Source organism: Mus caroli, unplaced genomic scaffold, assembly GCF_978045245.1.
Source record: "Mus caroli unplaced genomic scaffold, Mus_caroli_1 scaffold_11, whole genome shotgun sequence".
Taxonomy (NCBI): Eukaryota; Metazoa; Chordata; class Mammalia; order Rodentia; family Muridae; genus Mus; species Mus caroli.
The window spans coordinates 61,280,145-61,303,781 of record NW_028227266.1 but is presented as its reverse complement, the minus strand read 5'-3'; the positions used below and the strand labels follow the sequence as shown (position 1 = coordinate 61,303,781).

General features: G+C 50.8%; 1 protein-coding gene across 1 annotated transcript in view; it reads right to left on the bottom strand.

Moving 5' to 3' along the window:
• Window positions 1-23,637, bottom strand: part of Itga11 (integrin subunit alpha 11) — a 113,579-nt gene that overhangs the window by 60,992 nt on the left and 28,950 nt on the right. The window contains exon 3 of the mRNA XM_021172144.3: window positions 2,206-2,306. Within this exon, the coding sequence (XP_021027803.1) occupies window positions 2,206-2,306 (101 nt within the window). The remainder of the gene's footprint in view (window positions 1-2,205; window positions 2,307-23,637) is intronic.

Genomic DNA, 23,637 nt, shown 5'->3' with positions numbered 1-23,637 from the left:
GGAGTAGAGAGACTGGAATGTGTCAGTCCTAAGCTGCTGTAGGGACACCTGTGTCCCTTGCAGTGGGCTTTGGGATTCTACAACCCAAGATAATCTACACTGTGCTGTGCTGAGTACTGCAGTTTGAAGAGTGGCCTTGTCTCCAGAGAACTGGTCAGCAAGGCTGGGAGCAGGCCAGGACCAGAACACAGGTGACCACGACAGCTATGCTGCCAGGATAGACTAGAGTGAGGGTGGAGGCAGGGTAGCTGTTAGGTCCTTTCTTCTCTCCCACTTCTCTCAGGAGGTGTGGTTTTGTTGTTGTTTGTTTGTTTGTTGTTTTTTGGATAGGGTCTGATGTTGCCCAGGGTGGCCTAGAAATTGTGTAACCAAGTTTGGCCTTGCCCTCTGTTCCTTCTATCTCTATCTCACGAGAGCTAGGATTACAGATGCACCCTCAGTTCTTAGATGCTAGAGATGAAAGCCAGGCTTTTGCACACTAGGCAAGCACGGTGCAAATGGAGTCACACTCCCAGCCAGCTACTCAGTGCCCTGTAAGGGTGCAGATCAGATCTAGAATAGGTCCTAGGGAGTCATTGAGTCAAAATCTGAGGTTCAGAGACAGAGAGAAGTTTCTCAAGGACACACAGCTGGAAGGGAGGCTCTCCTGGGTCTGTTTCAGTCGTCTGTGCCTAAGGGAGGGGCTGATGGGGGACTTAAGTCACCAGCCAGACTCCTTTCCCCTGTGTTCTCACTGAAGCTTAGGCCCCAGCAGTGCTGGGGTTTGGATTCTTCACCCATGTGGTTCGTGAGAGCCTCTGGCATCATGCGACAGATTTTGGTGACCCTGGGAATCCAACGTCTTTGGGATTTCTCTTGGACAATGGCTTTTCCCTCCATCTGTTTGTCTCTAGAACTACAGCCTGTTACGGGCTGACTGCCCTACCGAAACCCTCCTCCCTGGATCCTCAGGTAATTTTCTAGGGCAGGAGACCTTGCTGGAGGAGGGAAAAAAAGGCCTGGAAAGGACACTCTTCCAGGAAAGGCCCGAGAATTATGGCTTTGTGGCCCATGTAGGATTTTTCTTCCTTTTGTGGGCGAAGACAAACCACAGTCTCTCTGCCCTTTAGGAAAAGATGGAAGCATTAAGCAGAGTGGAGCTGTGTGTGTGTGTGTGTGTGTGTGTGTGTGTATGTGTGTGTGTGTGTCCAGCATCTCTCTTGGTCTCTGCTCTAGCACAGAGGCTGGCGAGTGCTTCCATGAGGAAAATGAGGAAAAGCCTTCACGTGGGCACGGCACTGCACAGCAGCTGCAGGGCGGACATGCCGAGTGGCTTGAGATCTTAGCATACTGCCCACTAGCTGGGTGGTTCTGGGCACGTCCCCTTGCTTCCTTCTGCTGTCACTTCCTCATCTGTTGGGTGGTCCAGTCTCACTCATGTGTGGTGGGAACTGGATGGGCAGGGATGCCTAGAAGGTTGTGATGGTGCCTAGCCCTGTGGATGCTGCTGACCATATACACGGGTCTGGCTGCCGACGATCCTGTTTCAAGATCAGAAACAAGAACACACTTGTTCCAAGGAGACAGAAAAGCCCTAAGCACATGGTCAGTGGTTAGGTTAGGAAGATAGACAGCATGGGACACTGGAGGCTCGGCATTGAATTGGGGTTAACTTCTGAGAAGCAGTGAGCTGTGTGACTGAAAGAAAGATGCCTCATCTCTCAGGCCTCAGGTTCTCTCCACCCCCACCCCACCCCTTTCTGTCTCTGTCTCCCTCTTTCTTTATGTATGTGTGCATGTAGGCGTCAGAGGACAACCTTGGGTGTCTTCCCATTGCCTATCTTTCTCTTGGTGGCCTGGACGTTGTCATGCTTGCTAGGCTGGCTAGCCAATGAGTCCCGGGGATATGCCCATCTCAGTCTCCCAATCACCAGGACCACAAGGATGTACTCCCATGTCTGGATTTTGTTTTCAGATGTGGATTTTAGAGTTTGGACTTTGGTCCTCGAGCTTGCAAGGCAAGTACCAGCTTCCTTGCTTGCAGTGTGAGCATAGTGATGCATCTCGCTGGACAGCAGGGAAGAGGCAGGTGAGTGCAAATGTAGACACTCATCAGAGTCTGCTCTGTATGTAACATGGGATGAGATGAACCACATGACTATGAACATGGGAGTGTGCCAGACCCTGCTCTGTACCTGAGTTAAGAAGAGGCCAGTGGCTGCTTACCCAGGTTGAGCTTGGTGCAGTTGCCCTGGGTTACTGGACATTTGTATACGTCTCCTGTCTTCTGATGGCCATTGGTTTCCATTGGGGCACCCACAACCAACCTGTGAAGAGAAAGGAGTCAGGTGGTTGGGGTGGCATTCCTATCCCTGGAGGCTGGCCTTCTGGTGGTAGGGGAGGCAGAGAGGAAGACAGAACAGAGTGGAGGACTTTCCTGCTGAGGGAAGCTGGGCTTTCGGTAGCGCGTTGGGGGGACTTCTTACTGAAGACTGTCAGTATCACTGCCATGGGAGAGGTGGTGCATGGGAGAAGCAGAGGGAGGCGTGGAGGTTGCAGGGCAGAGGAGCCTCGGGAGCCTCATTTCACCTCCTGGGGAAGGCCTTTGGCGGGCTCAGGGTAGATGAGATGTGTTGTTCAGGGGTCACTAAGTCTGGTTCAGGTGGACACAGCAGCTAGGGAAGGAGCCAGAGAATCTGCCTGCCTGTGCCTATGTCACCTGTCCTATGGAGGAAGGCCCTTTGCAAATGGAAATAAAGCAAGGCTCCAGTTTGACATCACCTTGAATGAGTCTGGTGGCACTATGACCAGGGAAGGTGCTTTAGGAAGGACACACAGAGGAGAGACACGAGGAGAAGAGGAGACTAGGCCACCAAAGATACCGTTGCCACAAACTGGGGGACACGGGTACCCCTGGCAACTAGAAGATCAATAAAGATTCTGCCCCAGAGCCAGAAGGGAGGCAGACTGAAGGCTGCTTTAGTTGGCCTCTGCATCTGTGGGAGACCTGTTCCTGCCATTTCAGCCACCTTGTTTATGACATAAGTCCCTGTGACCATCACCCCCTGACCTCAACTTCAACAAAGGAAGAGCACACCTTGCTCACAAACACAAATACCCAGGGAAATGAGCCACACACAGTGCAGAGAGGGAAAGCTTGGGTTGTTGGGGACACATCCATGCGAGCTGTTAGAGCAGCGCCCCCTGTGGCTGGAGAGTTCCACACTGACATGCTTCTCTGAGGGTGTCTAGATGTGCACCCCTGGCATTTATGCCTCATGCCAACCTCCAGGTGGCAGTATTATCCCAGGAGGCCACAGGAACCTGCAACCTGAGGCGACACCTAGTTGGGCAACTGCTCATCTGTCAGTGTGTGGCATTCTGGTACAACTGGAGACCCCTGGGCCTTGGGCACCTGTACCACTCTCTGCTCAAAGGTTTACAGCTAACAGTGAGCTAAGAATGATGTCCTCTAAGCTGGGGAGATAGCTGAGCAAGGGTGAGGTCCTGGGTTCGAGTCTCAACACCTACATAAAAAAAGTCAGAAATGGCAATATATACTCGTAATCCTAGCACTGGGGTGGTGGGGTGAAGAGGAGTGGATCTCTGGGGCTCAGTGGCCAGGCGTCTAGCCTAGTTGGCAAGTTCCAAGTCAGTGACAGACTGCCTTCAAAACACAATGTAGATAGATGGTACCTAGGAAAAGCACCAGGGGTGATCTCGGGACTCTACACACATGCACAAGTGCTCAAGTAACCATCCATAGATGTGGACACACACACACACACACATGCACATACAGACACAGATACACAGACAGACAGACAGACAGACAGACAGACAGACAGACTGTCTGTCTTCTTGGAAGCAGTGTGTTGTCATGGGAATGGACACAAACACAAACAGACACACACACACACACACACACACACACACACACACACACACACACACACTCAATACCTTCTTAGAGGCAGTGTGTTGTCATGGGATGGGTACCCCAGCTCACCACAGTGAAGCTGACTGACAGACCCCGAGAGCTGTAGAATACCCAGGAATGGGATAAAGGAGTCAGGGAGTCTCCTGACCCAGCTCTTACAGAGCTGCCCACCACGCTGCTTCTGCTCTGGACAGCAGCGTCTCCTCGTGGCTGGGCAATTCCACCTCTGGGCTGTCAGGAAAAGTTACCAGGCTGAATTGGGGCTTGACCAAGCAGCAGTGTTGTTAGAAAGGAAATGTGTGAAATAAGAGTCGAGATTTCTCCCCAGGGAGCCAGATAATGACAGCCTCTAAATATAGCCCCTTATTAGGTGTGCCTGTGTCTGACTGGCAGGGGTTAATTGGGCCTATAAAATCTGTTTGTCTAGACAACTTTTGACTACTTAATTCTGGGACAGATTGGGTAGGCAATACTGCTCCATTCTTTCAGAGAGAGGGAGGAGGGAGGGCTTTTTAGATGGAATGCTGAAATTTCAAGGAGGACCCGCCATAGCACGTTCCAGATTAGGGCAAACACTGCTGTCTTCTGGAACAGCCATGTCCACGTGTCTTCTAGAACTCACTCCCAGCATGCCCTGGGTAGGCTCCCCATTGCACCTCTCACTTCTAAGTGGAACACTGAGGTCCAGGGTCACTTGGAGAGTCCCGATAGTGGGAGAACTTAGTTGAGAAACCCAGATCTTGCTGCGTGGTCTGGAGAAACGTAACCAACCAAACCTCAGTGTTCCTGGCTACAAAATGGGGCTAAGCACTGGCTCACTGCCAACCTCTCAGCATCTCACCTTACATAGAAGGGGGACTGTATGAGGGTAAGCTATGCCTAATGACTGGTGGCCACTAGCAGCTAGACATGTGTCCTGGCAGTGGTGAAGATGGGGCAACATGGCAGAAAATTCACTATGTCCTCATGGCCAAATCTGTAGCAAGACTGGGTTTGTGCTTTTCAAAGAACAAGAGTGTCCCTATGTCCTGTCTCCATTCTCCCCAGATCTCATTTCTCTGGGGGTTCTGGGCATATTCTGGGGATCAGGGAAGGGTTCACTGTCCCCACAGTACAGATGCAGAAATGAGACACTCAGAGGGAAGCTGACTGAGCACTTGGTTTGTGGCAAGGTTGGGACTAGAGGGCTCTTGGGACAGCTTCCTCTGTGCTGCCCCAAATGTCTTGCCAAAGAGGGAGACTGGGCCACCTCCTCTCTCTCTGGAGTCTGGGCATGACGTGTGCCTGGCGGACTTGAGGTTTGGAGGGAATGATTCAGGCTTTGAGGGGCTAACTGCTGAAGCTTGAGAAAAAGGCCACGTCATCGCCAAGAGCAGCCAAATTGCTCCTGGGGTCTGGCAGCCCCACCACCCACTGTGGCCTCAGCTTTATATGGCCATCTGCAACCTTGGAGCCCGAGGGGCTGTTTGTACTAGATACTCAATATCGTCTGGTATGGGCATCAGACAGCACGGGAAACCAGAAGGTTGCGGCAAACATGGGCCTTCCATGGCTGACGGCTGTGTGTCACCAGCTGTGGGCTCCCAACATTCTTCCTAGGGAGGTGATGGTGGGGTGCTTTGGCTGAAGGGGAGCTGGCAGCCAACATTGTAGCTGTAGGCCTTCCTCTGTGGCCACATAAGGAGGGCTATAAGGAGGGTTCTGCCAAGGGAGGACACTATAGAGAAGTCTACCTGTGGAGAGTTGGGGCTCATAGCAGGGCTTAAGTTAGGGGTGGTGTGTGTGTGTGTCTCTTTCTGTGTGTGTCTGTGTGTGCCTATGTGTGTGTGTCTGTGTGTGTGTGTCTGTGTGTGAGTGCCTATGTGTGTGTCTGTGTGTGTGACTATGTGTGTGTGTCTATGTCTCTGTGTGTGTTTCTGTCTGTGTGTGTGCCTATGTGTGTGTGTCTGTCTGTGTATGTGCCTATGTATGTATGTGTGTGTCTATATGTGTGTGTGCCTGTGTGTGTGTCTATGTCTGTGTGTGTCTTTGTGTGTGTCTATATCTGTGTGTCTTTATGTCTGTGTGTGTATGTCTGTGTTTGTGTGTGTGTGTATGCCTATGTGTGTGTGTGGATGGTGGTCGAGGAACAAAAGCTGAGGTTATCCTCTGGTTCCCACATGCATGTACACCTGCAGACACACATATGTGGGCACTGCCACCATATCCCTGTGCTGTGAGACACATGGCAGTGAGGAGTGGATTCCTGTTGCAGCTCAGGTGGTGAACAGACTATTAACACCATGTACCTTATTCCTTTTTTATTTTTAATTACCTCCCTCCTGTGTGTGTGTGTGTGTGTGTGTGTGTGTGTACATGCCATGGTGCATGTGTGGAAGTCAGAGAACAGCTTGCAGCAGTTGCTTTTCTCCTTTTATCATGCGGGTCCCAAGGATCGACCTCAGATGGCCAGGTTTTGTGGCAAGCACTTTTACCTACTCAGCCATCTCGCCTGTCCTCTTCTGTTCAGCTGAACTCCTAGAACTGTCCCCCAGCCGGTCTTAGAGAACAGAAACTCTTTTGTTTTATATATGTCCTCTTTACAACAGCTCCTTGAGAGGGAACCCCGAATTCCAGATGTTTCTGCGTACCTGGTAATGGGTGTTGAAACTACAAAAGATGGAAAAACTTCCCTGACAGCCTGGGAAGAGACATCCAGAACCCAGAGCAAGGAGGGGCTGTGTGCCAGGTAGGACAGAAGGAAACAAAGCTCTGCTAGGGCCCAGTGTCCTGCCTCTGGGCTTCTGCCCTCTGTGCCAAGTCGAGGAGGGTAGAAAGCTGGCAGGCAGGGCTATGCTCTAAATCCAGCCACATTTTTTATTGCCTGTGTCTGCCAATGCAGGTGTGAGCAGCTCAGCTCCCACACAGATGGTAGAAGCCAGAGCCCGTGAGCAGTAGTGGCTCTTGGATATCTAGGAAAGCAGAAAAGACATTCCGAGAGAGGGACCAGCCTCTGCTGGAGATCCCGAGTCTAGAGGCTGGGAGGGGTTGCTTCAGAAGGGCAGACTGTAGGCTCTGTTCTTTTCCTTGGTATTGGTAGTAACTCTCTGTAATGTTCCCCCTTTGCATCCCAGGAACCTCAATAATCAGTGATGACCCGGTCGATTTTAACGAGTCCCGTGTACATGATGGATGGACACAGGGTTGGGTTACAAAGTCAGTTTGTCCACATTGGAAGCCTGTCTAGGGGCCGCTTCAGAGCCAGGACTCCAGTTTCAGTGCTCCCTTCCCACTACAAAGACTTTAGAAGCTCACAGTGTGGACTGGGCTGGCCTTCAGAAAGCCAGATGGACTCATTTCTCCAAGGTGACCTGTGTTCTCTCCTCTCTGCATTCGTCCCTCCATCATTTGGTCCTTTGTCTACTGCCTTAGACCCCAAAACCACCCCTGGCCATCTGTCTCCCCTTTCTATCTTGCCTTCACTTTTCCTTCTGACATCAGACAGAGGCATGGTATGTGTGGGGGCTCACCAATCTAGAGAATGAAAGGGAGTCCTCCTTTAGCGAGTCTCTCTCTCTCTCTCTCTCTCTCTCTCTCTCTCTCTCTCTCTCTCTCTCTCTCTCTCTCTCTCTCTCTCTTTCATGGAAAATGTAATCTCCTCCAGTCAGTGTGAGCCTAGTAGCTAATATGTTCAAGATGGAGTGGGGGAAGTGCTGAGCACAGCAGACAGAGAGCCTGAGGCATGGGGGCTTAGAGCTGCAGGGCTGTGTGTGTGTGTGTGTGTGTGTGTGTGTGTGTATGTGCGCGCGCGCGTGCGAGCATGCGTGTTCAGGGAGAGCCTACCCTAGGCTGCCAGAACTGGGGAGAGCATCAGGGGTTTGTGCCCACCTTGGCCCAGACACCTGGCAAAGCCTGGCCTCCTAGCATCTGGGAAAATGAATGAGGCCACTCTTTGCCAACACTTCCCTTACTCTCCCCAACTCCATAAAACTCTCCTGAGAGCTCAGAATCCTCTGTGTGGGTCTTAAGGAAATGCATTCACTTTAAGGATTAATTAATGTGTCAGTGTGATTGGCCCAGGTAGCTCAGATATTTGGTCAAATACTATCCTGGTGTTCCTGTGCGGGTGTTCTTGTACCCGAAAAGCAATGAAATCAATCAACGAGTGGGGGCAGACTGTTTCACAGCGTGGGTGGACCTTGTTCAGTCTGGCGATGGCCTGATGGGTGTGAAGATTGGCCCCAGCTGACAGAATCTTCCTGCTAGACTGCCTTTGAACTTGGGCACCAGATTCCCCATCCTCAGATTTGAGCAGGAGTACCAGCTTTCTTTGGCTCTCACGTTTTGCCAGCTTCTGGATTGAAATGCTGCCATTTGTTCCACTGGTCTCTAGTTTGCCCACTCTCCTCGAAGGTCTTAGAAATGGCTAGCTTCCATGATCACTCAACCCAATCCCATCCCCCACCAGAAGATGGCTCAGTGGGTAACGGTGCCTCCGTCCAAGCTTGACAATCTTAGTTTCATTCCGGGACCCACCATGGTGAATGAAGGGAGAGAACCCATTCTGGCAGCTTGTCCTCTGACACGCCTCCCCCCAACACTAAATAAAATTGTAATAGGAATAGCAGAGTGTCTAGGATGTTCTGAGGAGTCTACAAACCTTGTTTCCTGTGACTAGCCATTCGTGCCCTCGGTCTCTGGCAGCAATGACTAGTCTCCCATTGACGCACCAATCACAGGTGCCTTCAAGAGGCCTCTGGTTTGAAAAGAGAAGTGGGCCGGCCAGCAGGCAGTGACCTCTCGGTCGTGATTGTCAAACTGGGCCCCAGTCCTACAGCAGAATGAGTCCCCTCAAGGGACCTGTGGGCATGAACTGTCTTGGGTCCAAGCCCAGACAATCATAGAGTCAGGTACTGGAGATGGGGCCCAGTCCCTGTTTCCCAGACTTTCTGCAGATGTTAATATGACCTTGAATCTGAGGATTGTGGGATCCTTACATGGGATAGCAGAGTCTATGGCTTCCCTGGGTGCCAAGGTCTGAGTCCATGCTCCCTTTCTTCCTCTGCCCTGGCCTCTGAGGCTCACTAATGTGGCATAGCTGCTGGCCTCCTTCCCTCTTGCTCATCATTTAGGGTCTTCTTCAAGGTCGCCTTCCCTGACACCTGTCTCAACCAGCCTCTACCTTCTCCTCCTCCTCCTCTTCTTCTTCCTCCTCCTCCTTCTCCTCCTCCTTTCTTTGCTCTTTGTACTAACTGGCTCTTGTCTTTCTTTTTGGAAGTGAATCGTTATATATGCCAGGCTGGCCTAGAACTCACGATCCTCCGGTCTTAGCTGGAATCACAGGTATGTGCTGTATTCTTTATATGCTTCTTCTGCTGTCTTTATCACCCCATAGATGGTGCCCTTAATTGACAGACAGTTTGCAAGTGGAGGCCAGAGGATGACTTGTGGGCATCAGCTCCCTCCTCTACCATGTGGGTGCCAGGGATGGGACTCAGGCTGTAAGGCATGGGGCCACTGAGTCATCTCAATCCTGCACCTGCATACTCCTTTAGCTCTCTGAAACAGGACTCATTTTTTAAAAAGTATGATTTTAATTCTGTTTACATTACAAAGGGAGCCCAAGTTTATCGAGCAGAGTTCATACCTCGGATTCGGGGTGGGGGCCAGGAGGGGAGTAAGAACAGAGAGGCTCTGGCTTCCTTTTGAATGAAAACTTTCTAGAAGGCTGCACCTGTAGAGACTGTCCAGGCAGATGTCAAGAGGATGGGAAAACTGGGAGCATTTCACATATGTGGATGCTTTACAGATGGACATCTTTCCGAATCATTTTATATCAATGATGCCCCTGGATACCCAGTGCTACTCAATGATACCATGAACCCTGAATCTGGGGCATGTTCTTTTCTGTGGAGTGAGGAGTCCCAGAGTTAAGGGAACAGGGTCCACAGAGTCCGAGTCTACTGGTAATATTCTCTGACAGCCTGGGGCTCCTCTGTCCCTCTTCCTCTCCCTCTCCTCCTTTCACTCTCTGTGTGTATGTGGACCCATGTGTATTTGTGTGTGTGTGTGTGTGTGTGTGTGTGTGTGTGTGTGTGTGTGTGCAGCCTTGCCAGTTAGGCTAGGCTAGCCAGCCAGGGAGTCCTAGCATGCATCTGTCTCTGCCTCCCCAAACACTGAAATTGCAAACATGCATCACAGGGCCCCAGATCTAAGGGCCAAACACAGGCCCTCGTGCCTGCATGGCAAGCACTTTACCAACCGACCTTTCTCCTTCTCCCCCACCCCTCCCCAAGTCTTTCAGATGAGGTACCACATCACTGAAGTTGGTAGCTAAGCAGTTTGCCAGGGTGTGGACAGAGGGTGAATGTGGCCCCTGGAGACAGATTAGCAGTGGAGAGGGTGTGTGTGTGAGGAGAAACAGTGTCGGCTAAGGCCAAATGCCTTGGGAGCAGCCTCTCAGCCTTCCTGGGAGCATCTGGTATGGATGGAGAATACGGTCCAGCCCAGTTCTTCATGGTGGTAAAACACTGTTACATTTTCTTACTGGTAGCCCATCTGCTGATGCTCAGGGAAACTTTCTATTGCACAAGCCTCTATCAATATTAATCACTGCAGGCGCTTTGAAGCCCCAGTGGAATGGGTAGACGAGACACCAGATGTGATGTCACTCTGAGGGCTGGCTATGGCGGTGGCTTTTTGCATCTCGGTGTCTGGTCTTAACCTGCACCTTCCCTTCCATTGACCTCACAGGTCTGGGTCCCTGCCTGTGACTTTACCTCTGTGTCCTCTGTTAGAACAGGAGAGGGGACGAGGGAGGGACGGCAGCTGCAAGGGAGGCTCTCAACCCAGCTGAAGAGAAACAAGAGAGCCGGGCCTGCTGGCTGCCTGCTTACTGAGTGGAAGGGCGTCAGCCCTTTAGCACCTCTCACACCCACCCCGGGCATGTGCCCGTTGCTCTCTGCATGTCACACTCTGCTGCTTGTGCCGTCCCCCACCCCAGGCCCTCTGACTCTCCTCATTCTATCACTCATTCCCAATGCCTCTTCCTCAGGAAGCCCCCTATAATCTCTGGACCAGAAGTCATCTTAACTCCCTTGATGCTTTGTTCTTGCCTCTAGTGTCTCCTTTTTCTCCTATGCGTAACTGGCTTCCAGAGTTGGTGGAGGTCCTTTGTGCAGTCCAAGCTTGGTAGTTACTGAGGAAGTGGGTGGACAGACGGAGGAGACACTCACTGTACCGTCCAAGCTGAGTCCTCTTTGCTTCTTGGGATAAAGCTTCCTGGTAAGCTCGGCTGAGCTCTCCAGGTCTGAGCTTTGCACACAAACTCCTGCTCCCAACATTATTTGTGTGCCTCAGGTCCTGCTCTCCCCAGCAGAAAGGCTGAGAGCCACATATAAAAACCCTTCTGTCTCTTTCCAGAAAGAGCGGTAAGCACTGCTTTATTTCTCCAACCCACACTTGGAGAATTTTTTTTTCTTTCCATTTTGTAACGAATCTTTCCCTTTGAAATGAAACCTAAGCAGCGAGGCCGTTTAGACAGATGTTTCTCAGCGGGACGTGAGGCTCATCTGACTGGCTCCCCGGCCTGCTTGTCAGGAAGGGCCTCTGCAGTTCCTGCTGCCCTCTGTGCAGGTGCTCACTGTTAAGTCGGGTCCACAGTGCACCCCAACAACCCTTTTTAGGGTGTCCCTGACCAGGGACATGGCTAGACAAGGAAGGAAGCAAGCACAAAAATGTCAGGACCTCCCTGATCCCCAACCACTCAGCTGGCAGAACTGGCTGAGGCACCACGGCACACTCATTGTCCCTGGTGGGTACAGCAGTCCTTCCTCCAGCTCACAGACCTGGGAAAGGGCAAAGAGCTTGGGGGCTGAAGGACAGACAGACACTCGATTGTTCCTGTGCTTATGGTTAATGCTGCTCTGTCCCACTGAGCTAAACAACCTGGGTTGAATTATCTTCCCTATGCCAGCCTCCATGCCTTGTCTGTAAAATGAGGGACTTGGACGGTTTTGGTCTGAGCAGTAGCCATTGAGTAGGTTCTGTGTGCAGGGTACTGTGGTTTGAACAGAGGGGAGTGGGGGATCACGCTGTAACAGGGCCTAGGCAGGGGCACAGAGGGACAGCTCTTGTTTGGCCATTTGAGAATCCATCCCTGAATAGTAGCCCCTGGCAGAGGCTTGCATCGTGAATAGTGTCACTTGGGGATGCAGGTCTGGACCTATGGGGAGAATGGTGTGACTCCCATTTTAAGGAGTGCAAGTGCCTGTCTGTGCATCTTCTAATGCATGCCTCCTGGTGAGGGCTGTGCTGGGGTGAACCAGAGAGACAAACATCCCTGCCATCCCTAAAGCTGAGACAGTCATACCAATCCTTCCTGCCCCCTCTCACTCTTCCTCACCGACAGTCCCATTCATCCCTTCTCCCTTCACAAGTCCAGGGAACTCTAGCTAAAGCACTTCTCCATATCCAGTCACGCCCTGCTTTTAGATCTTGCAAAAACAACACTGTCATCTACAAAGTCTGCTTTCAAGAACAGCACGACCAAAATCATAACAAAATAAACCTCCAGGTGTTATAATTAAGCTTATGATTCTGTGTTGGGTTTTGCTCAGAGGCATCCTCTGCTGACTGGCAGGTGCCACATTGCCCCTGATTGGGCTGTCACCACCTGCTTTCAGGGGGATGTATCCCTACCAACGGTCATGTGCTTGGATTTAGGTATTAAAGGTACCTACCGGGTTAGCTCAATTTCTGACACCACAGACCTCTCACCAAGCATTGGTGGTTTTAGAAAGGGTCCCCTAGACTCATCTTAGGATGGTTAAAAATGGAAATCCCAGGTGTACCTCCCACTCCAGCAAGTCTGCCCTGGTAATTGACCGGGACACCCAAGTGTTGGTTCACTTCAGTAGGTGATTCTGTTGTCAAGGGCTCTGCGAGCCCTTGGTCTGTATTAACTGATACTCAAGAGACTTGGGAATGATGACACCTGGGTATAAGGGCAGGAATCCTTAACATGGCGGGGGTGGGGTGCTCAGTGGTGGATCACTTGTGTAGCATAAGCAAGCCCCAGGGTTCATCTCCTGCACTGGCCCCATCTCCAAATGAGCAAAAACCAGGGCATGTGTTCATCTGCTTCACCTAAGTGCAGTGTACCAACTGATTGGACGACTGGGGCTCCCGCCCATCCATTCTCAAATCCCTCCATAGGAAGAAGCCATAGGAGGTGCTCTGCAGATAGATTATTTGTAGGAGTTAATTTTCTAGTAGGGATTATGCTAAAGACTTCCCCTGAGGCTCCCTTAGTACTCATGAAGTCCCATGGTGTTCTCTCTCTCTCTCTCTCTCTCTCTCTCTCTCTCTCTCTCTCTCTCTCTCTCGTTGATTTTTCATGTAGTCCAGACTGACCTTCAACTTTAATCCTCCTGTCTCAACCTCCAAGCGCTGGAATCACAGCCATGTACTACCATGCCCAATATTTATGGCTCCGGGGATGAAACTCGGGGCTTCCTGTACGCTAGGCAAGCACTCTACTCCTTGGGCTTCATCCCTAGTTCACAATGGCCCCACAGAAGACAGACAAACAGAGAGAGAGAGAGAGAGAGAGAGAGAGAGAGAGAGAGAGGAGAGAGAGCTCCTATTTTGAAGTTTCAGAAACTACTAGAGATGCTAAGTTAGCTGGAAGCTGGTGAAGAATCAGCATTCCTGGACCCTCCTTGAGAAGCAGAGGGGGTGGGTGTAGGACAGCTGCCAGCTCAGTATAGTGCCATTGCAAGGGGTTCTGGCTATGAAGCATCCTTCAAAATGCTTTCTGTGTGGTTCAAAGCTCAGGTCTCTTTATTTTCCCCCTCCAGATTATGATGAATGGGTATTCTCTTAAAAATGACTTACTTTCTATATAAGAGTGTTCTGCGTGCCTGTGTGCCTTACCACTGGAGTGCTTTGAGTCCATGGGGGCCAGGAAAGGGTGTTGGATCCTCCGGAACTGGTCTTATGGATGGTTGTGAGCTGCCATGTGGGTGCGAGAAAACAAAGCTAGCTCTTCTGCAAGAACAAGTGCTCTTAACCACCGAGCCGTTTCTCCAGCCTTGCAAGTGGCCATTCTTACAGAGTAGATCTTAGTTTGAGGAGCCCTAAAGAAAGAAAAGGCTAGACACTCACTTGAGCCTTTACTAGAGAGTAAAGTCTATTGTTTCATATTTGAAAATGCCCCCTGTCTTGCATTTCAGCGTCGTGAGCTCTGCAGTTGGGAAGGGCAGAGGATGAGGAAGAGAGGAGCTACAGCCACAGGCTGTGCTGTCTGTGGTGGGCTAGGCCCCTGCCCTCCCCTTACCCACCCTTGCCTTCACTGTGGCTGATCCTTCCCTACTCAGCAGGGAAACGGGATTTCAGTGTGTCCTACACAGGGACCATGGTCCCAGAACCCCATCAAAGGTGTCTAGCTTTGTGCTTCCCTGAGATTTAGTATGGCTCTCACTCAGACTTCCAGAGCCCTATTTTCCCTTCTCCCTCCTCTGTGAGCCTGAGTCCCACACTGAAGCTGCAAAGAAGGGCATGAGGTAAGCCCTACCCTTGGGGCTCACATTCACTCTTCTCTCCCTCTCTCTTTCCATCCACCTTGTTTTCCATTTTCCCCTTTCCATTTCTCCTAATTGGTTTTTCTTACAATGCTCTTTCCAGGTGGCTCTGTGCTACTGGATCTGACTGATTCATGGCGGCGGAACCAGGAGGGAAACATTCCAGCGGTTAGGATAGACTTAAGAACTCAAGGGAAAACCACAGCTCCGTGCAGAACAAACATGATCCCACTGGCCATGCATGGAAGTAGGCGTGAAGAGGAGCTAAAAGCCCCAAGATCTTGGTTGTGTTTCAGTCAGGGGTAGTTGAAGGAAGCATTCTCTCTAAGCCTGGGGAAAACCCTGGTTACGTTAATGAGGGTTGATCATAGCTTAAATTAGTGAGAAAGACATTTATACCATATTAGTGTGGTATAATTGTATACAGCCTTTGAAAATGTGGCGCTTTCTGATCACCAGTAAAAGGTCAGCTTTTTTGTTTGTTTGTTTTCTTGTGGGGTAGCCTGCTGATGGGAAGCTCGCCCTGCTGTCAGTCGCACCTATGGCAAGTCCACAGAATCAGTAGCAGAATCACGGGGGGGGGGGGGGGGGGGGGGAGGGGGCAACCTTCGCCCTCTAGTGCCATTTAGGAGAGATGCAGCTAAGGGGCCATGATACTGACAGTGAGGTAGGTATTGTGTGGAGGCACACACCTTTAATCCTGGCACTTGGGAGGCAGAAACAGGTGGATCTCTATGAATTCCAGACCAGCCAGGACTACACAGTGAGACTATGTCTCAAAGACAACCCCCTCCTCAAACTGACGATAGCCATTCTTTAGTGTTCATGGGAAATTGGCCCCAGGACTCCATGAACATTAAAATCTGCAGCTGCTCAAATTCCTCCATAGAATGGCTCAAAATGAGGCCCAACAAGATGGCTCAGTGGTAAGAATGCTGCAGAAGCACTGGGACCTGAATTAAAAGCTGGGTGTGGCCACGTGTCCCTGTAACCCTAGTGCTGTGTAGGATGGGAGCTGAGACAGGAGAGTTGCTGGAGCTTGCTGGCTGCTAGCCTAGCTCCAGGTTCAGTGAGAAGCCCTGTCTTCACAGAATAAGGTAGAGAGCAAGATAGCAGGAGCCTGACATCCTCTGTCTCTGCAAGTGCATGCACAGGGGTATGCACATCCATAATATGTGTGCCTACAACACACACACAACACACAACACACACACACACAGCCTCAGCATTTGCATAGAACCTACACACATCACCTCATACTTTTATGCCACTTCTAGGTTATGTTTAACTTCTAATTCAAATCAAATAGCTATTTAAATGGCTACTGTAATGTATGATCTAGAGAATAATGATAAGAAAACAACCTGGACACTCTATAATTTACAGGATTCATGGACCCAGGACTCACAGACATGGAGGGCTGAGTATGCCAGTCTTGAAATCATAGGACTCTGCTTTGAAGGGGAGGTGTGTTTCAGTCTGAGCTTAGCTGCTCCCTCATGTGAGACCTCCCTTTGCCTCTCTTACGTTGGGCTTTGGGGGGATGTTTGGGAGTAACAGAATGGATGGTGTTGGCTTTGGAGAAGGGGGTAGGGTGGGGAGGAGGCTGCTAGCCACTGTGCAGGGGTGAGGAGAGGGGGTAGAGGCTAGGACCAGACAGGCCAAGATGCTGAGTTGGCAGTTCTCCCTGGCTTCTCTGAACGGCCAAAGCCAGTTTATTTTCTTTCTTGGGGGTTAGTAACCAGGAGGCGTCCACTCCCAAGACTGTGTCTTCTTACCCCAGAAAGCATATTGTTTGGCTCTCTGCCTTTTGGAGTTCATCACTAAGAATATTCTCCATCTGAAGATGCCCCTGGCTCCAGCTCTGCGGTTGACTCTGTGTGAGGAGCTACCTGGGCCATCGCTCATATACCCTTCAAATCCTGGCACTCTCCTGCATTGATTTAGAACTAAAGACATAAATAAATGAAAGGATAGCAGAGAGAGAAATGGCTCGGGGGCTTGAAGAGCCTTGAGAGCTGTTATCTGGCTTTGCCTCACATCTGTACACGGCCCTTGCATTTCACATCTGCACATCACCCAAGTTTGCACTGTGTTCTGAGGCGGACAGCTCCCCTCTCACCCACCTCCCTGTGGCTCCTCTCAAGGCTGCTGTCTGCCATTTGAGAGCATTAGGTGCTCTCATCCCCATCATTGAGGACAACTGCCTGGCTTTCTGCTCCCCTCTCTGAGCCTCCAACAGTCTCCTCTCTCCTTGCTCGCCTGCCTGCCTGCCCTGCCAGGGCCTGCCTGGTGGCTTGGCCTGGGGCCTAAGCCAGCATTTCCCTAGAATATGGTTTCCCCTTCTCTTTGGCCCTTACGCAGTGGATGCCATCTTGCCCACCGGCTTTGCTGCTACCATGATTTATCCTCTAACCAGAATGAGTCAGGGTGTGGGTTTTTGATTTGTTCCAAGGGAAAATAGCAGAGGGCATTTCTGCACTGTGGGGTTGGGAGCCTGCTCTGGGGGCCTGAGTTGGGGACAAAGAAGCATATTTCTCGGTGAGATTTCCCAGCATGAAGGTCAAGCCTGCTCCAGGCCTGTCACCGAGGAAGGGGACCAGATTGAAGATCTGTTATTCTGTCCAAGCAGCCATTGAGCCCCCTTTCCTTGAAGCTTCTGTCTCTCCCCTCAGGGAAGGAACAGTGAAGGAGACAACATCTCTCAGTGATTGCTTTGTGATAGACATTTTACACCATCTCTTCCTCCTTCCTCCACAAGTTTACTTTTGGATTTACATCCCTGGGCCCTTTTGTTGGATGAAGAGACTGGTACAGAAACCAGCTGTGACATGTTCAAGTCTCATGGCTTGAAAAGTGCTGAGATGGGAGGGGACAGCATATGGCTCAAGCTGTCCTTGAACTTGCTAAGTAGCCAAGAGTAACCATTTGATCCTCCTGTTTTCACTTCCCAAGTGCAGGGATCATGCCACGTTTATACAGCCATCATGCCACGTTTATACAGCCATCATGCCACGTTTATACAGTTTGAGGAGTCGAACCCAGGGCCTTGTGCATGGTAGGCAAATGATCAATCAACTGAGCTAGCATCCCCGCCCCAGTGGTGTGACTTTGAAGACTAGACTTTGCTCAAAGGGAGGGAGACATCCTCAGTTGTCCATCCTCAGTGAGCCTCTGGGAATACGTGTGGAGAATCCTTGAGTCTGGATGGGTATCAACTAGGGCATCCTGTGCTCTGGGATGCAGGATGCTAGATGAACTGTCTCCAGCCACCTAAGTGCTCATTAATCAGGTGGAGCAGTCACAGGAGGGAGATGCTGCCCCAAGCTGGCAGCTGGATGTGAGTTTCAGCCCTGGCTCTTCCATTGACTTGTCATGGGGCTTGGCTTAATATTGTTCTACCTCCAAGCCTTGGCTTCCTCACCTTTGACCTTAAGGAGGTTGGGACCTCTATGTAAGGTAGAACTGACACAGGGCACAGCAGCCCTGAAGGCCCACCCATGGTTCTGTGTGGTCCACCTGAGCCTCCTGGGGGATGCTCCCATCCCTGGACCAGCCCTAACCCACCTCTGCCTCTGAGAACTGTGCTCCATGGAAGACCACTGCATTAGCGGCCCTGATTTCAGGATGAGGAGCTGTCTGCTCTGCCTGGCATCTCTACAGCACGGGACACAATGCCTGATAGGATTCTGGGGAGAGATTAGGATGTGTTCTACTCTTTTTTTCCTGTCACTGTGATAAAAAATACTCTAACCAAAAGCAAAGGGTTTATTTGGCTTATAACTTTCAGGTCACCATGTTTTATTGAGAGCAGTCAGGGCAGAGTCAAAGCAGGTGCTTGAAGCATGGAAGGATGCCTCTCATGGGTCCACTCTCTGCCTTGCTCAGCTTGTTATTTATACAGCCCAGGATCACATGCCTAGGGATGGTGAGGCTCACAGTGGTCTGAGCCCTCCAGAGTTAATCAGCCATCAAGACAGAGCCCCACTGGCAAATCTGATCCAGGCGAATCTTCCCAGGTGACTCTAGGTTGTGTCAAGTTGGTTTAGATTTATTTATTGTTTTGGTTTGTGTGTCTGTGTACGTGAGGCTGCATAAGTTTGCACACACCACATACATGCAAGTTCCAGTGGAGGTTAGAGGGTGTAAGCGGGGCTACAGTTGGTTGTAAGCTGCCTGATCCGGGTGCTGGGAACCTGGGCTTTCTGCAAGAGCAGGCAGCACTCTTAAGCAGACTCATCTCTCCCGCCCTGGCTGTACCCCATTGATCATAAAACCTAAGCACAATACATTAGTGACCTGCCTGCGGATTCCAGCCCTTGTCGTCTCAGGACCACCATGTGATGGCATCTTTCTGGTGGCGGTGATGGCGAGCATCTGCACCTCACCATGGCGAATATTTGCTTCCAAACTTTGTAGGTGTCTGGGTCCCACCTCCTCCCACCCCAGCTCACCTGTATGACGCACAGGCTCATGTCTCTTGAAGCTCCTAACCACACAGCTCAGTTCAGCCGTTGCCAGAGCACCCTGATCAGAAGGCTGGGACTTGAGATCTGGTGAGTCTGTCTGACCCCACGCCCACCAGCAACCACAGTCATGCCCCAGTTGTTCTCTTTCCTTAGAGAGAAGTTTCTACCCTCCACAGCAGCCTGAGCTTAGGAACCACCCCAAGGCAGCTCCTGCAGAGACAGCACCTCACCAGTTTCCCTTCCAGCCTCCACCCACTCACTTCTGCCCAGGATCTTCCTTCCCTCAATCTTTAGCCCTCCAGTGTGCGCACTGCACGCGCACTTGCTTTCCTCCTCTATACCAGGGCTCTTGTTCACTCAGGGAATGTTCCAGGCTCTGGGAAGCTAACCTTTATGCCTTCCCTCCCTGTCCTTAAGGCACACGTTGAGTTGATGAGATATTGATGGCTTCCTAGGAAAGCGGGGGTAGGGTGGGGGATATGGGGGGCAAGGTAGCCTCCTCTTGCTTGGTAGCCTGCAACCTCTGCCCTGTCTCCAATAAAGATTTGGGTGAGGGAGAAAAGGAGGGAGGGGAAGGAATGGTGTGGAGGACAGGTGCGGGTGTGTGTGTGTGTGTGTGTGTGAAGGAGGTCAAGGGAAGGGGAAGGAGAATATAGAGGAGGAAGAGTGGCACAGGGGAAGGGAAGAGGTGGAGAAGGAGGGGGAGGAGGAGGAGGGAGACAAGGAAAGTGAGGGAGAAAGATGGGGAGGCAAGACAAGAAAGGAAAGGGAGAGAGAGCAGCAGGATGGGAAGGAAGATGTTTGACATCAAAATTCCATCCTCCTCGGGTTCCTCCACCACCGTTTCCTGCCATGTTTGAAAGTGATTACTTCCTATGAACCCAAAACCTTCTCGAGTGTCCCTCTCTAGGTACCTGTGAGCTGGAATCTGTGTTCCCTGAGTACTCCTGTCTCTTCCTAGCTGGGCTTGGCCCCTGTTCCTCCATCTTGATGGGATTGAGAATCACAGTGGAAATAAATCTCTCAATGTATCTATGAGGATGCTTCCAGAAAGTTTTATCTGAGGAGGGAAGATACAACCTGATTGTGGCCTGCATCCTTCAGGATGTGGCCAGCACATCAGCATGGGCTGAGGTCCCAGATTGAATGTGAAGTAGATAGCGAGCCGAGCATCTCGTTCACCTTGCTCTGCACCCTGACTGCAGATGCACCCTGACTGGTTGCTTCACACTCCTTGCCTTCTGTACCATGATGTGTTCTCCCCTCGCACTGGGAGTCTAAATGATCTCTTCCTGCCTTCAATTGCTCTGCCATGTGTTTTGTCCTAGAACTGAAATGTAACTAATACACACATGCAGGCAGCTTACCATGACCTTGTGTCTCAAAGTCTACGTGTAACAGTGTTTCCCTTAGCAGAATGTTCTGTCTTGTAGAGAGCTGAGGTTTCTCTAGCTGGGGGCAGCGCTTCAAGAACAAACTGGGACCTTATGGGGCCCAGCTCTCTTTCTTCAAAGCATCAGGAGGCTTCCTGCACCAGAGGACGCAGGCAGGGGTTTCTGCAGGCCGGCACTGGAGCACGGGACATCAAATGGTCTTAATCACTTCAATGTAAACGAGCTGAAGTCATGTGGATTGAGTTTCTCTGAAAATACACAAGGGCTTAAAGAGCAGAGGCAGAGAACACTCAGTCCCCGAGGAATTTGTTTTCGCTTTCCTTTCTGTGTGTCTGTGAGTGTTGGTATTGTTGTTGAGACTGAAGCATGTCAGAAACGGTTCAAGATGCCTACAACATCCCTGGATGCTCAGCAGAGCCCAAGGAGGGTTCTGAGTTGGGCATGGTGGGAAAAGGTGAAGGATTGAGAATAAATACCATTGGCTACCCCTCCAGACCTGTTCCTGTGACCTCTTAGTCAGGCTGCTGTGTCCCTGACGCCCCATGAGGCTCCAGCATGATGGCTTAGGCCTTTGTGGGTATCCAAAGTGGATAACACTGGGCCACACTTCCCTGGGTCACACTGGTGTCTGGGAGTGACGTTTTCCCCTCTGGTGGCATCTCCTTGTCTTACATTCACCATGTCCTGTGGAAGGTGGGCCTTAGAGTCCATCTCCCTGGAGATTACTGAGGAGCAATTTGAGTGACAGATCCTCTGACCCCGGAGACATAGACTATGAGTATGAGCTCTGCCCAGGGCTGGGTGCACAGGAGCCTCCCGAGCCGCAGCCACTGTCTTGATTTCAGGATTCTCTGCCTCCAGCTGCAAGCCACTCCACGGTCACTTCCTGCTTTGCTATGAAACATGCATGCACGTATAGTGCTCTTTAACCTTGCCGGGCATTCCCCGATGGGACAGGGGAGGGTCCAGCCTCATATGATCTGTGAGTGAACAGAGGTCAGAAAGGCTGAGTCTGTCAAGGTCTCTCTCCAGTGGCAGAGCTCTGAGCTGCAAATCCTCTCTCTGGTCCCTGCTTTGAGGTGCCTCCTGGCAGAAAGCCACATCAACTCTTGCCATAAAGGCATGTATAGTGATCAGCCAGGGTCCCCAGAGGGACATTGCAATCAATCAGTCTCTCATCCCAAGATCAACACCTACGGGTCCTCTCTCTGAATAAAACTCCCAGAAAGCTTCTTGCAAGGTGGGAGAAGCGATGTGTGTGTGTGTGTGTGTGTGTGTGTGTGTGTGTGTGTGTGTGAAAGGAGGAAATGTGGGGGTCAGTTATGATTGCCACCTTGATGTGGTTTAGAGTCAGCATGGGAACAAATCTCTGGCCATGCCTGTTAGGGATTATCTAGATTCGGTTAATGGAGGTGGCAAGTCCCACACCGAATGTGGATGGTATCACACCATGGACTGGGACCCTGACTGCATTAAAAGCAAAACTTGAGCTAGCTGTAGCATTTGTCTTTCTGCTTCCTGACTAGATGCAATAGACCAGCTGCCCCTGATGTCGATGCCTCACAGCTGTGCTGGACTGTGCCCTCCAACTGTGAGCCAAAAACAACGGTTCCTTCCTCCCTGAAATTGCTTTTCTCAGGTATTTGGTCCCAGTAACAAGACAAGTAGCTGATATAGGGAATAATTAAACAGGGTAATGAATGAGGTTCCTGCCGTTGGGGACAGGGACCCCTCCTGACAGGTGCTTTGGTCCACTTCACAGGTCCTGCAGCTCCCTCAGTCCCCAAGGCTGCTCTCTCTGTTTTCTAAGCTCAGTGGGAGCTGTACATAAGCTCAAGTCTTGGGGCTCCAGTGAGTGTGGCCCTGCCCATCCCACCCAGGGCACACACTCCTTTCCACAGGCTGGGCCTGTGCTGGGCCATGCTCAGGTCAACAAAAGCATCTAAGAAATCAAGTCATCTCATGACCTCAGAGGCGTCTTCTATTCAAAGGCCTTCTGGAGACTTTGCCTGGGGCTCCCCGTGTTAGAACCTGGCTGAGTTTCTGCCTTGGGAAGGGTGCTGTCAGGTTGCAGGGGTTCCATGCAACCCTGGTATCTCATTGTGAAGGGGACCTGGGGGGAGAGGCTCCCTTGGTACCTTGGAAGTCATATGTCTTCCCAAGGGAAAGCCTTGGGAGGAAGGGTCATTCCAGGACAGGAAAAGGCTCTAGAGAGCCCTCATGAAAAGATGGAGAAAGTAACCCACAAGATGGGTCTGAATACTACCAGGTCATCTTTCGTCTCACATTGTTTTTAATCCTTTGAGTTACTGCCTCCTCGCTGGGTCTAAGGCTTACTCTAGAGTGAAACCATTCTTTTAGAATTCCAGCAGTGTGCAGAGCCTGTAAACTTATTAGCAGATGTTTAACAGGCTTGGTCAAAATAAGTGCTTACTTGAAAACTTTTTTTTTTTTTTTTGAGACCTTAAACTTCTGATCCTCTTGCTGCTACCTCTTGAGTGCTGGTATTGCAGGCTGGGGCCACCATAGCCAGTTAATGCAGTGCTGGGGATTGAACCTGTGACTTTGTGCTTTATCAACGAAGCTAACTCCAGCTCCTTAATCCAACCACTTGTGTGGGTGTACATAGATTGTGCATGTGTGTACTCATGCATGTGTATGTGATATGTGTGCATGTTGATGTATGCATGTGTACAAAGGCATGTGTGGGTGTGGTTGTATATGCATGGTGTGTAGTTTATGTGTCTGTACGTGTGTATGTGTATGTTTCATGTATGTGTGTGTGTGATGTATACATGTGTACAAAGGCATGTGTAGGTGTGGTTGTATATACATGTTTGGTGTGTGTGTACATATATTGTGCATGTGTGTACTCATGCATGTGTATGTGATATGTATGCATGTTGATTTATGCATGTGTACAAAGGCATGTGTAGGTGTGGTTGTATATACATGTTTGGGGGGTGTGTGTGTATGTGTGTGTGTGTGTGTGTTATGTGCATACAGAGGTTGATGGTTAGCACTTATGCCATCAGTTTCCACCTTATTCCTGGAGACAAGGTGCCTCTCTGAACCTGGAGCTCAGTAACTAGGCAAGACTGGCTGACCCCTGAGCTCCAGGGATCCTGTCTTCCTGTGTCCAGCACTAGAATCACAGACATTGCCACCATGTCCAGCTCTTTATGTAGTGCTGGGTTCCTTGTGCTGGCACAGCGGTCAGGCTAATGACTGGGCTACCTCCCCAGCCCCTCAACCTTGCTTTTTCTGTCTTGCATAGCTTGTAAAGAATATGT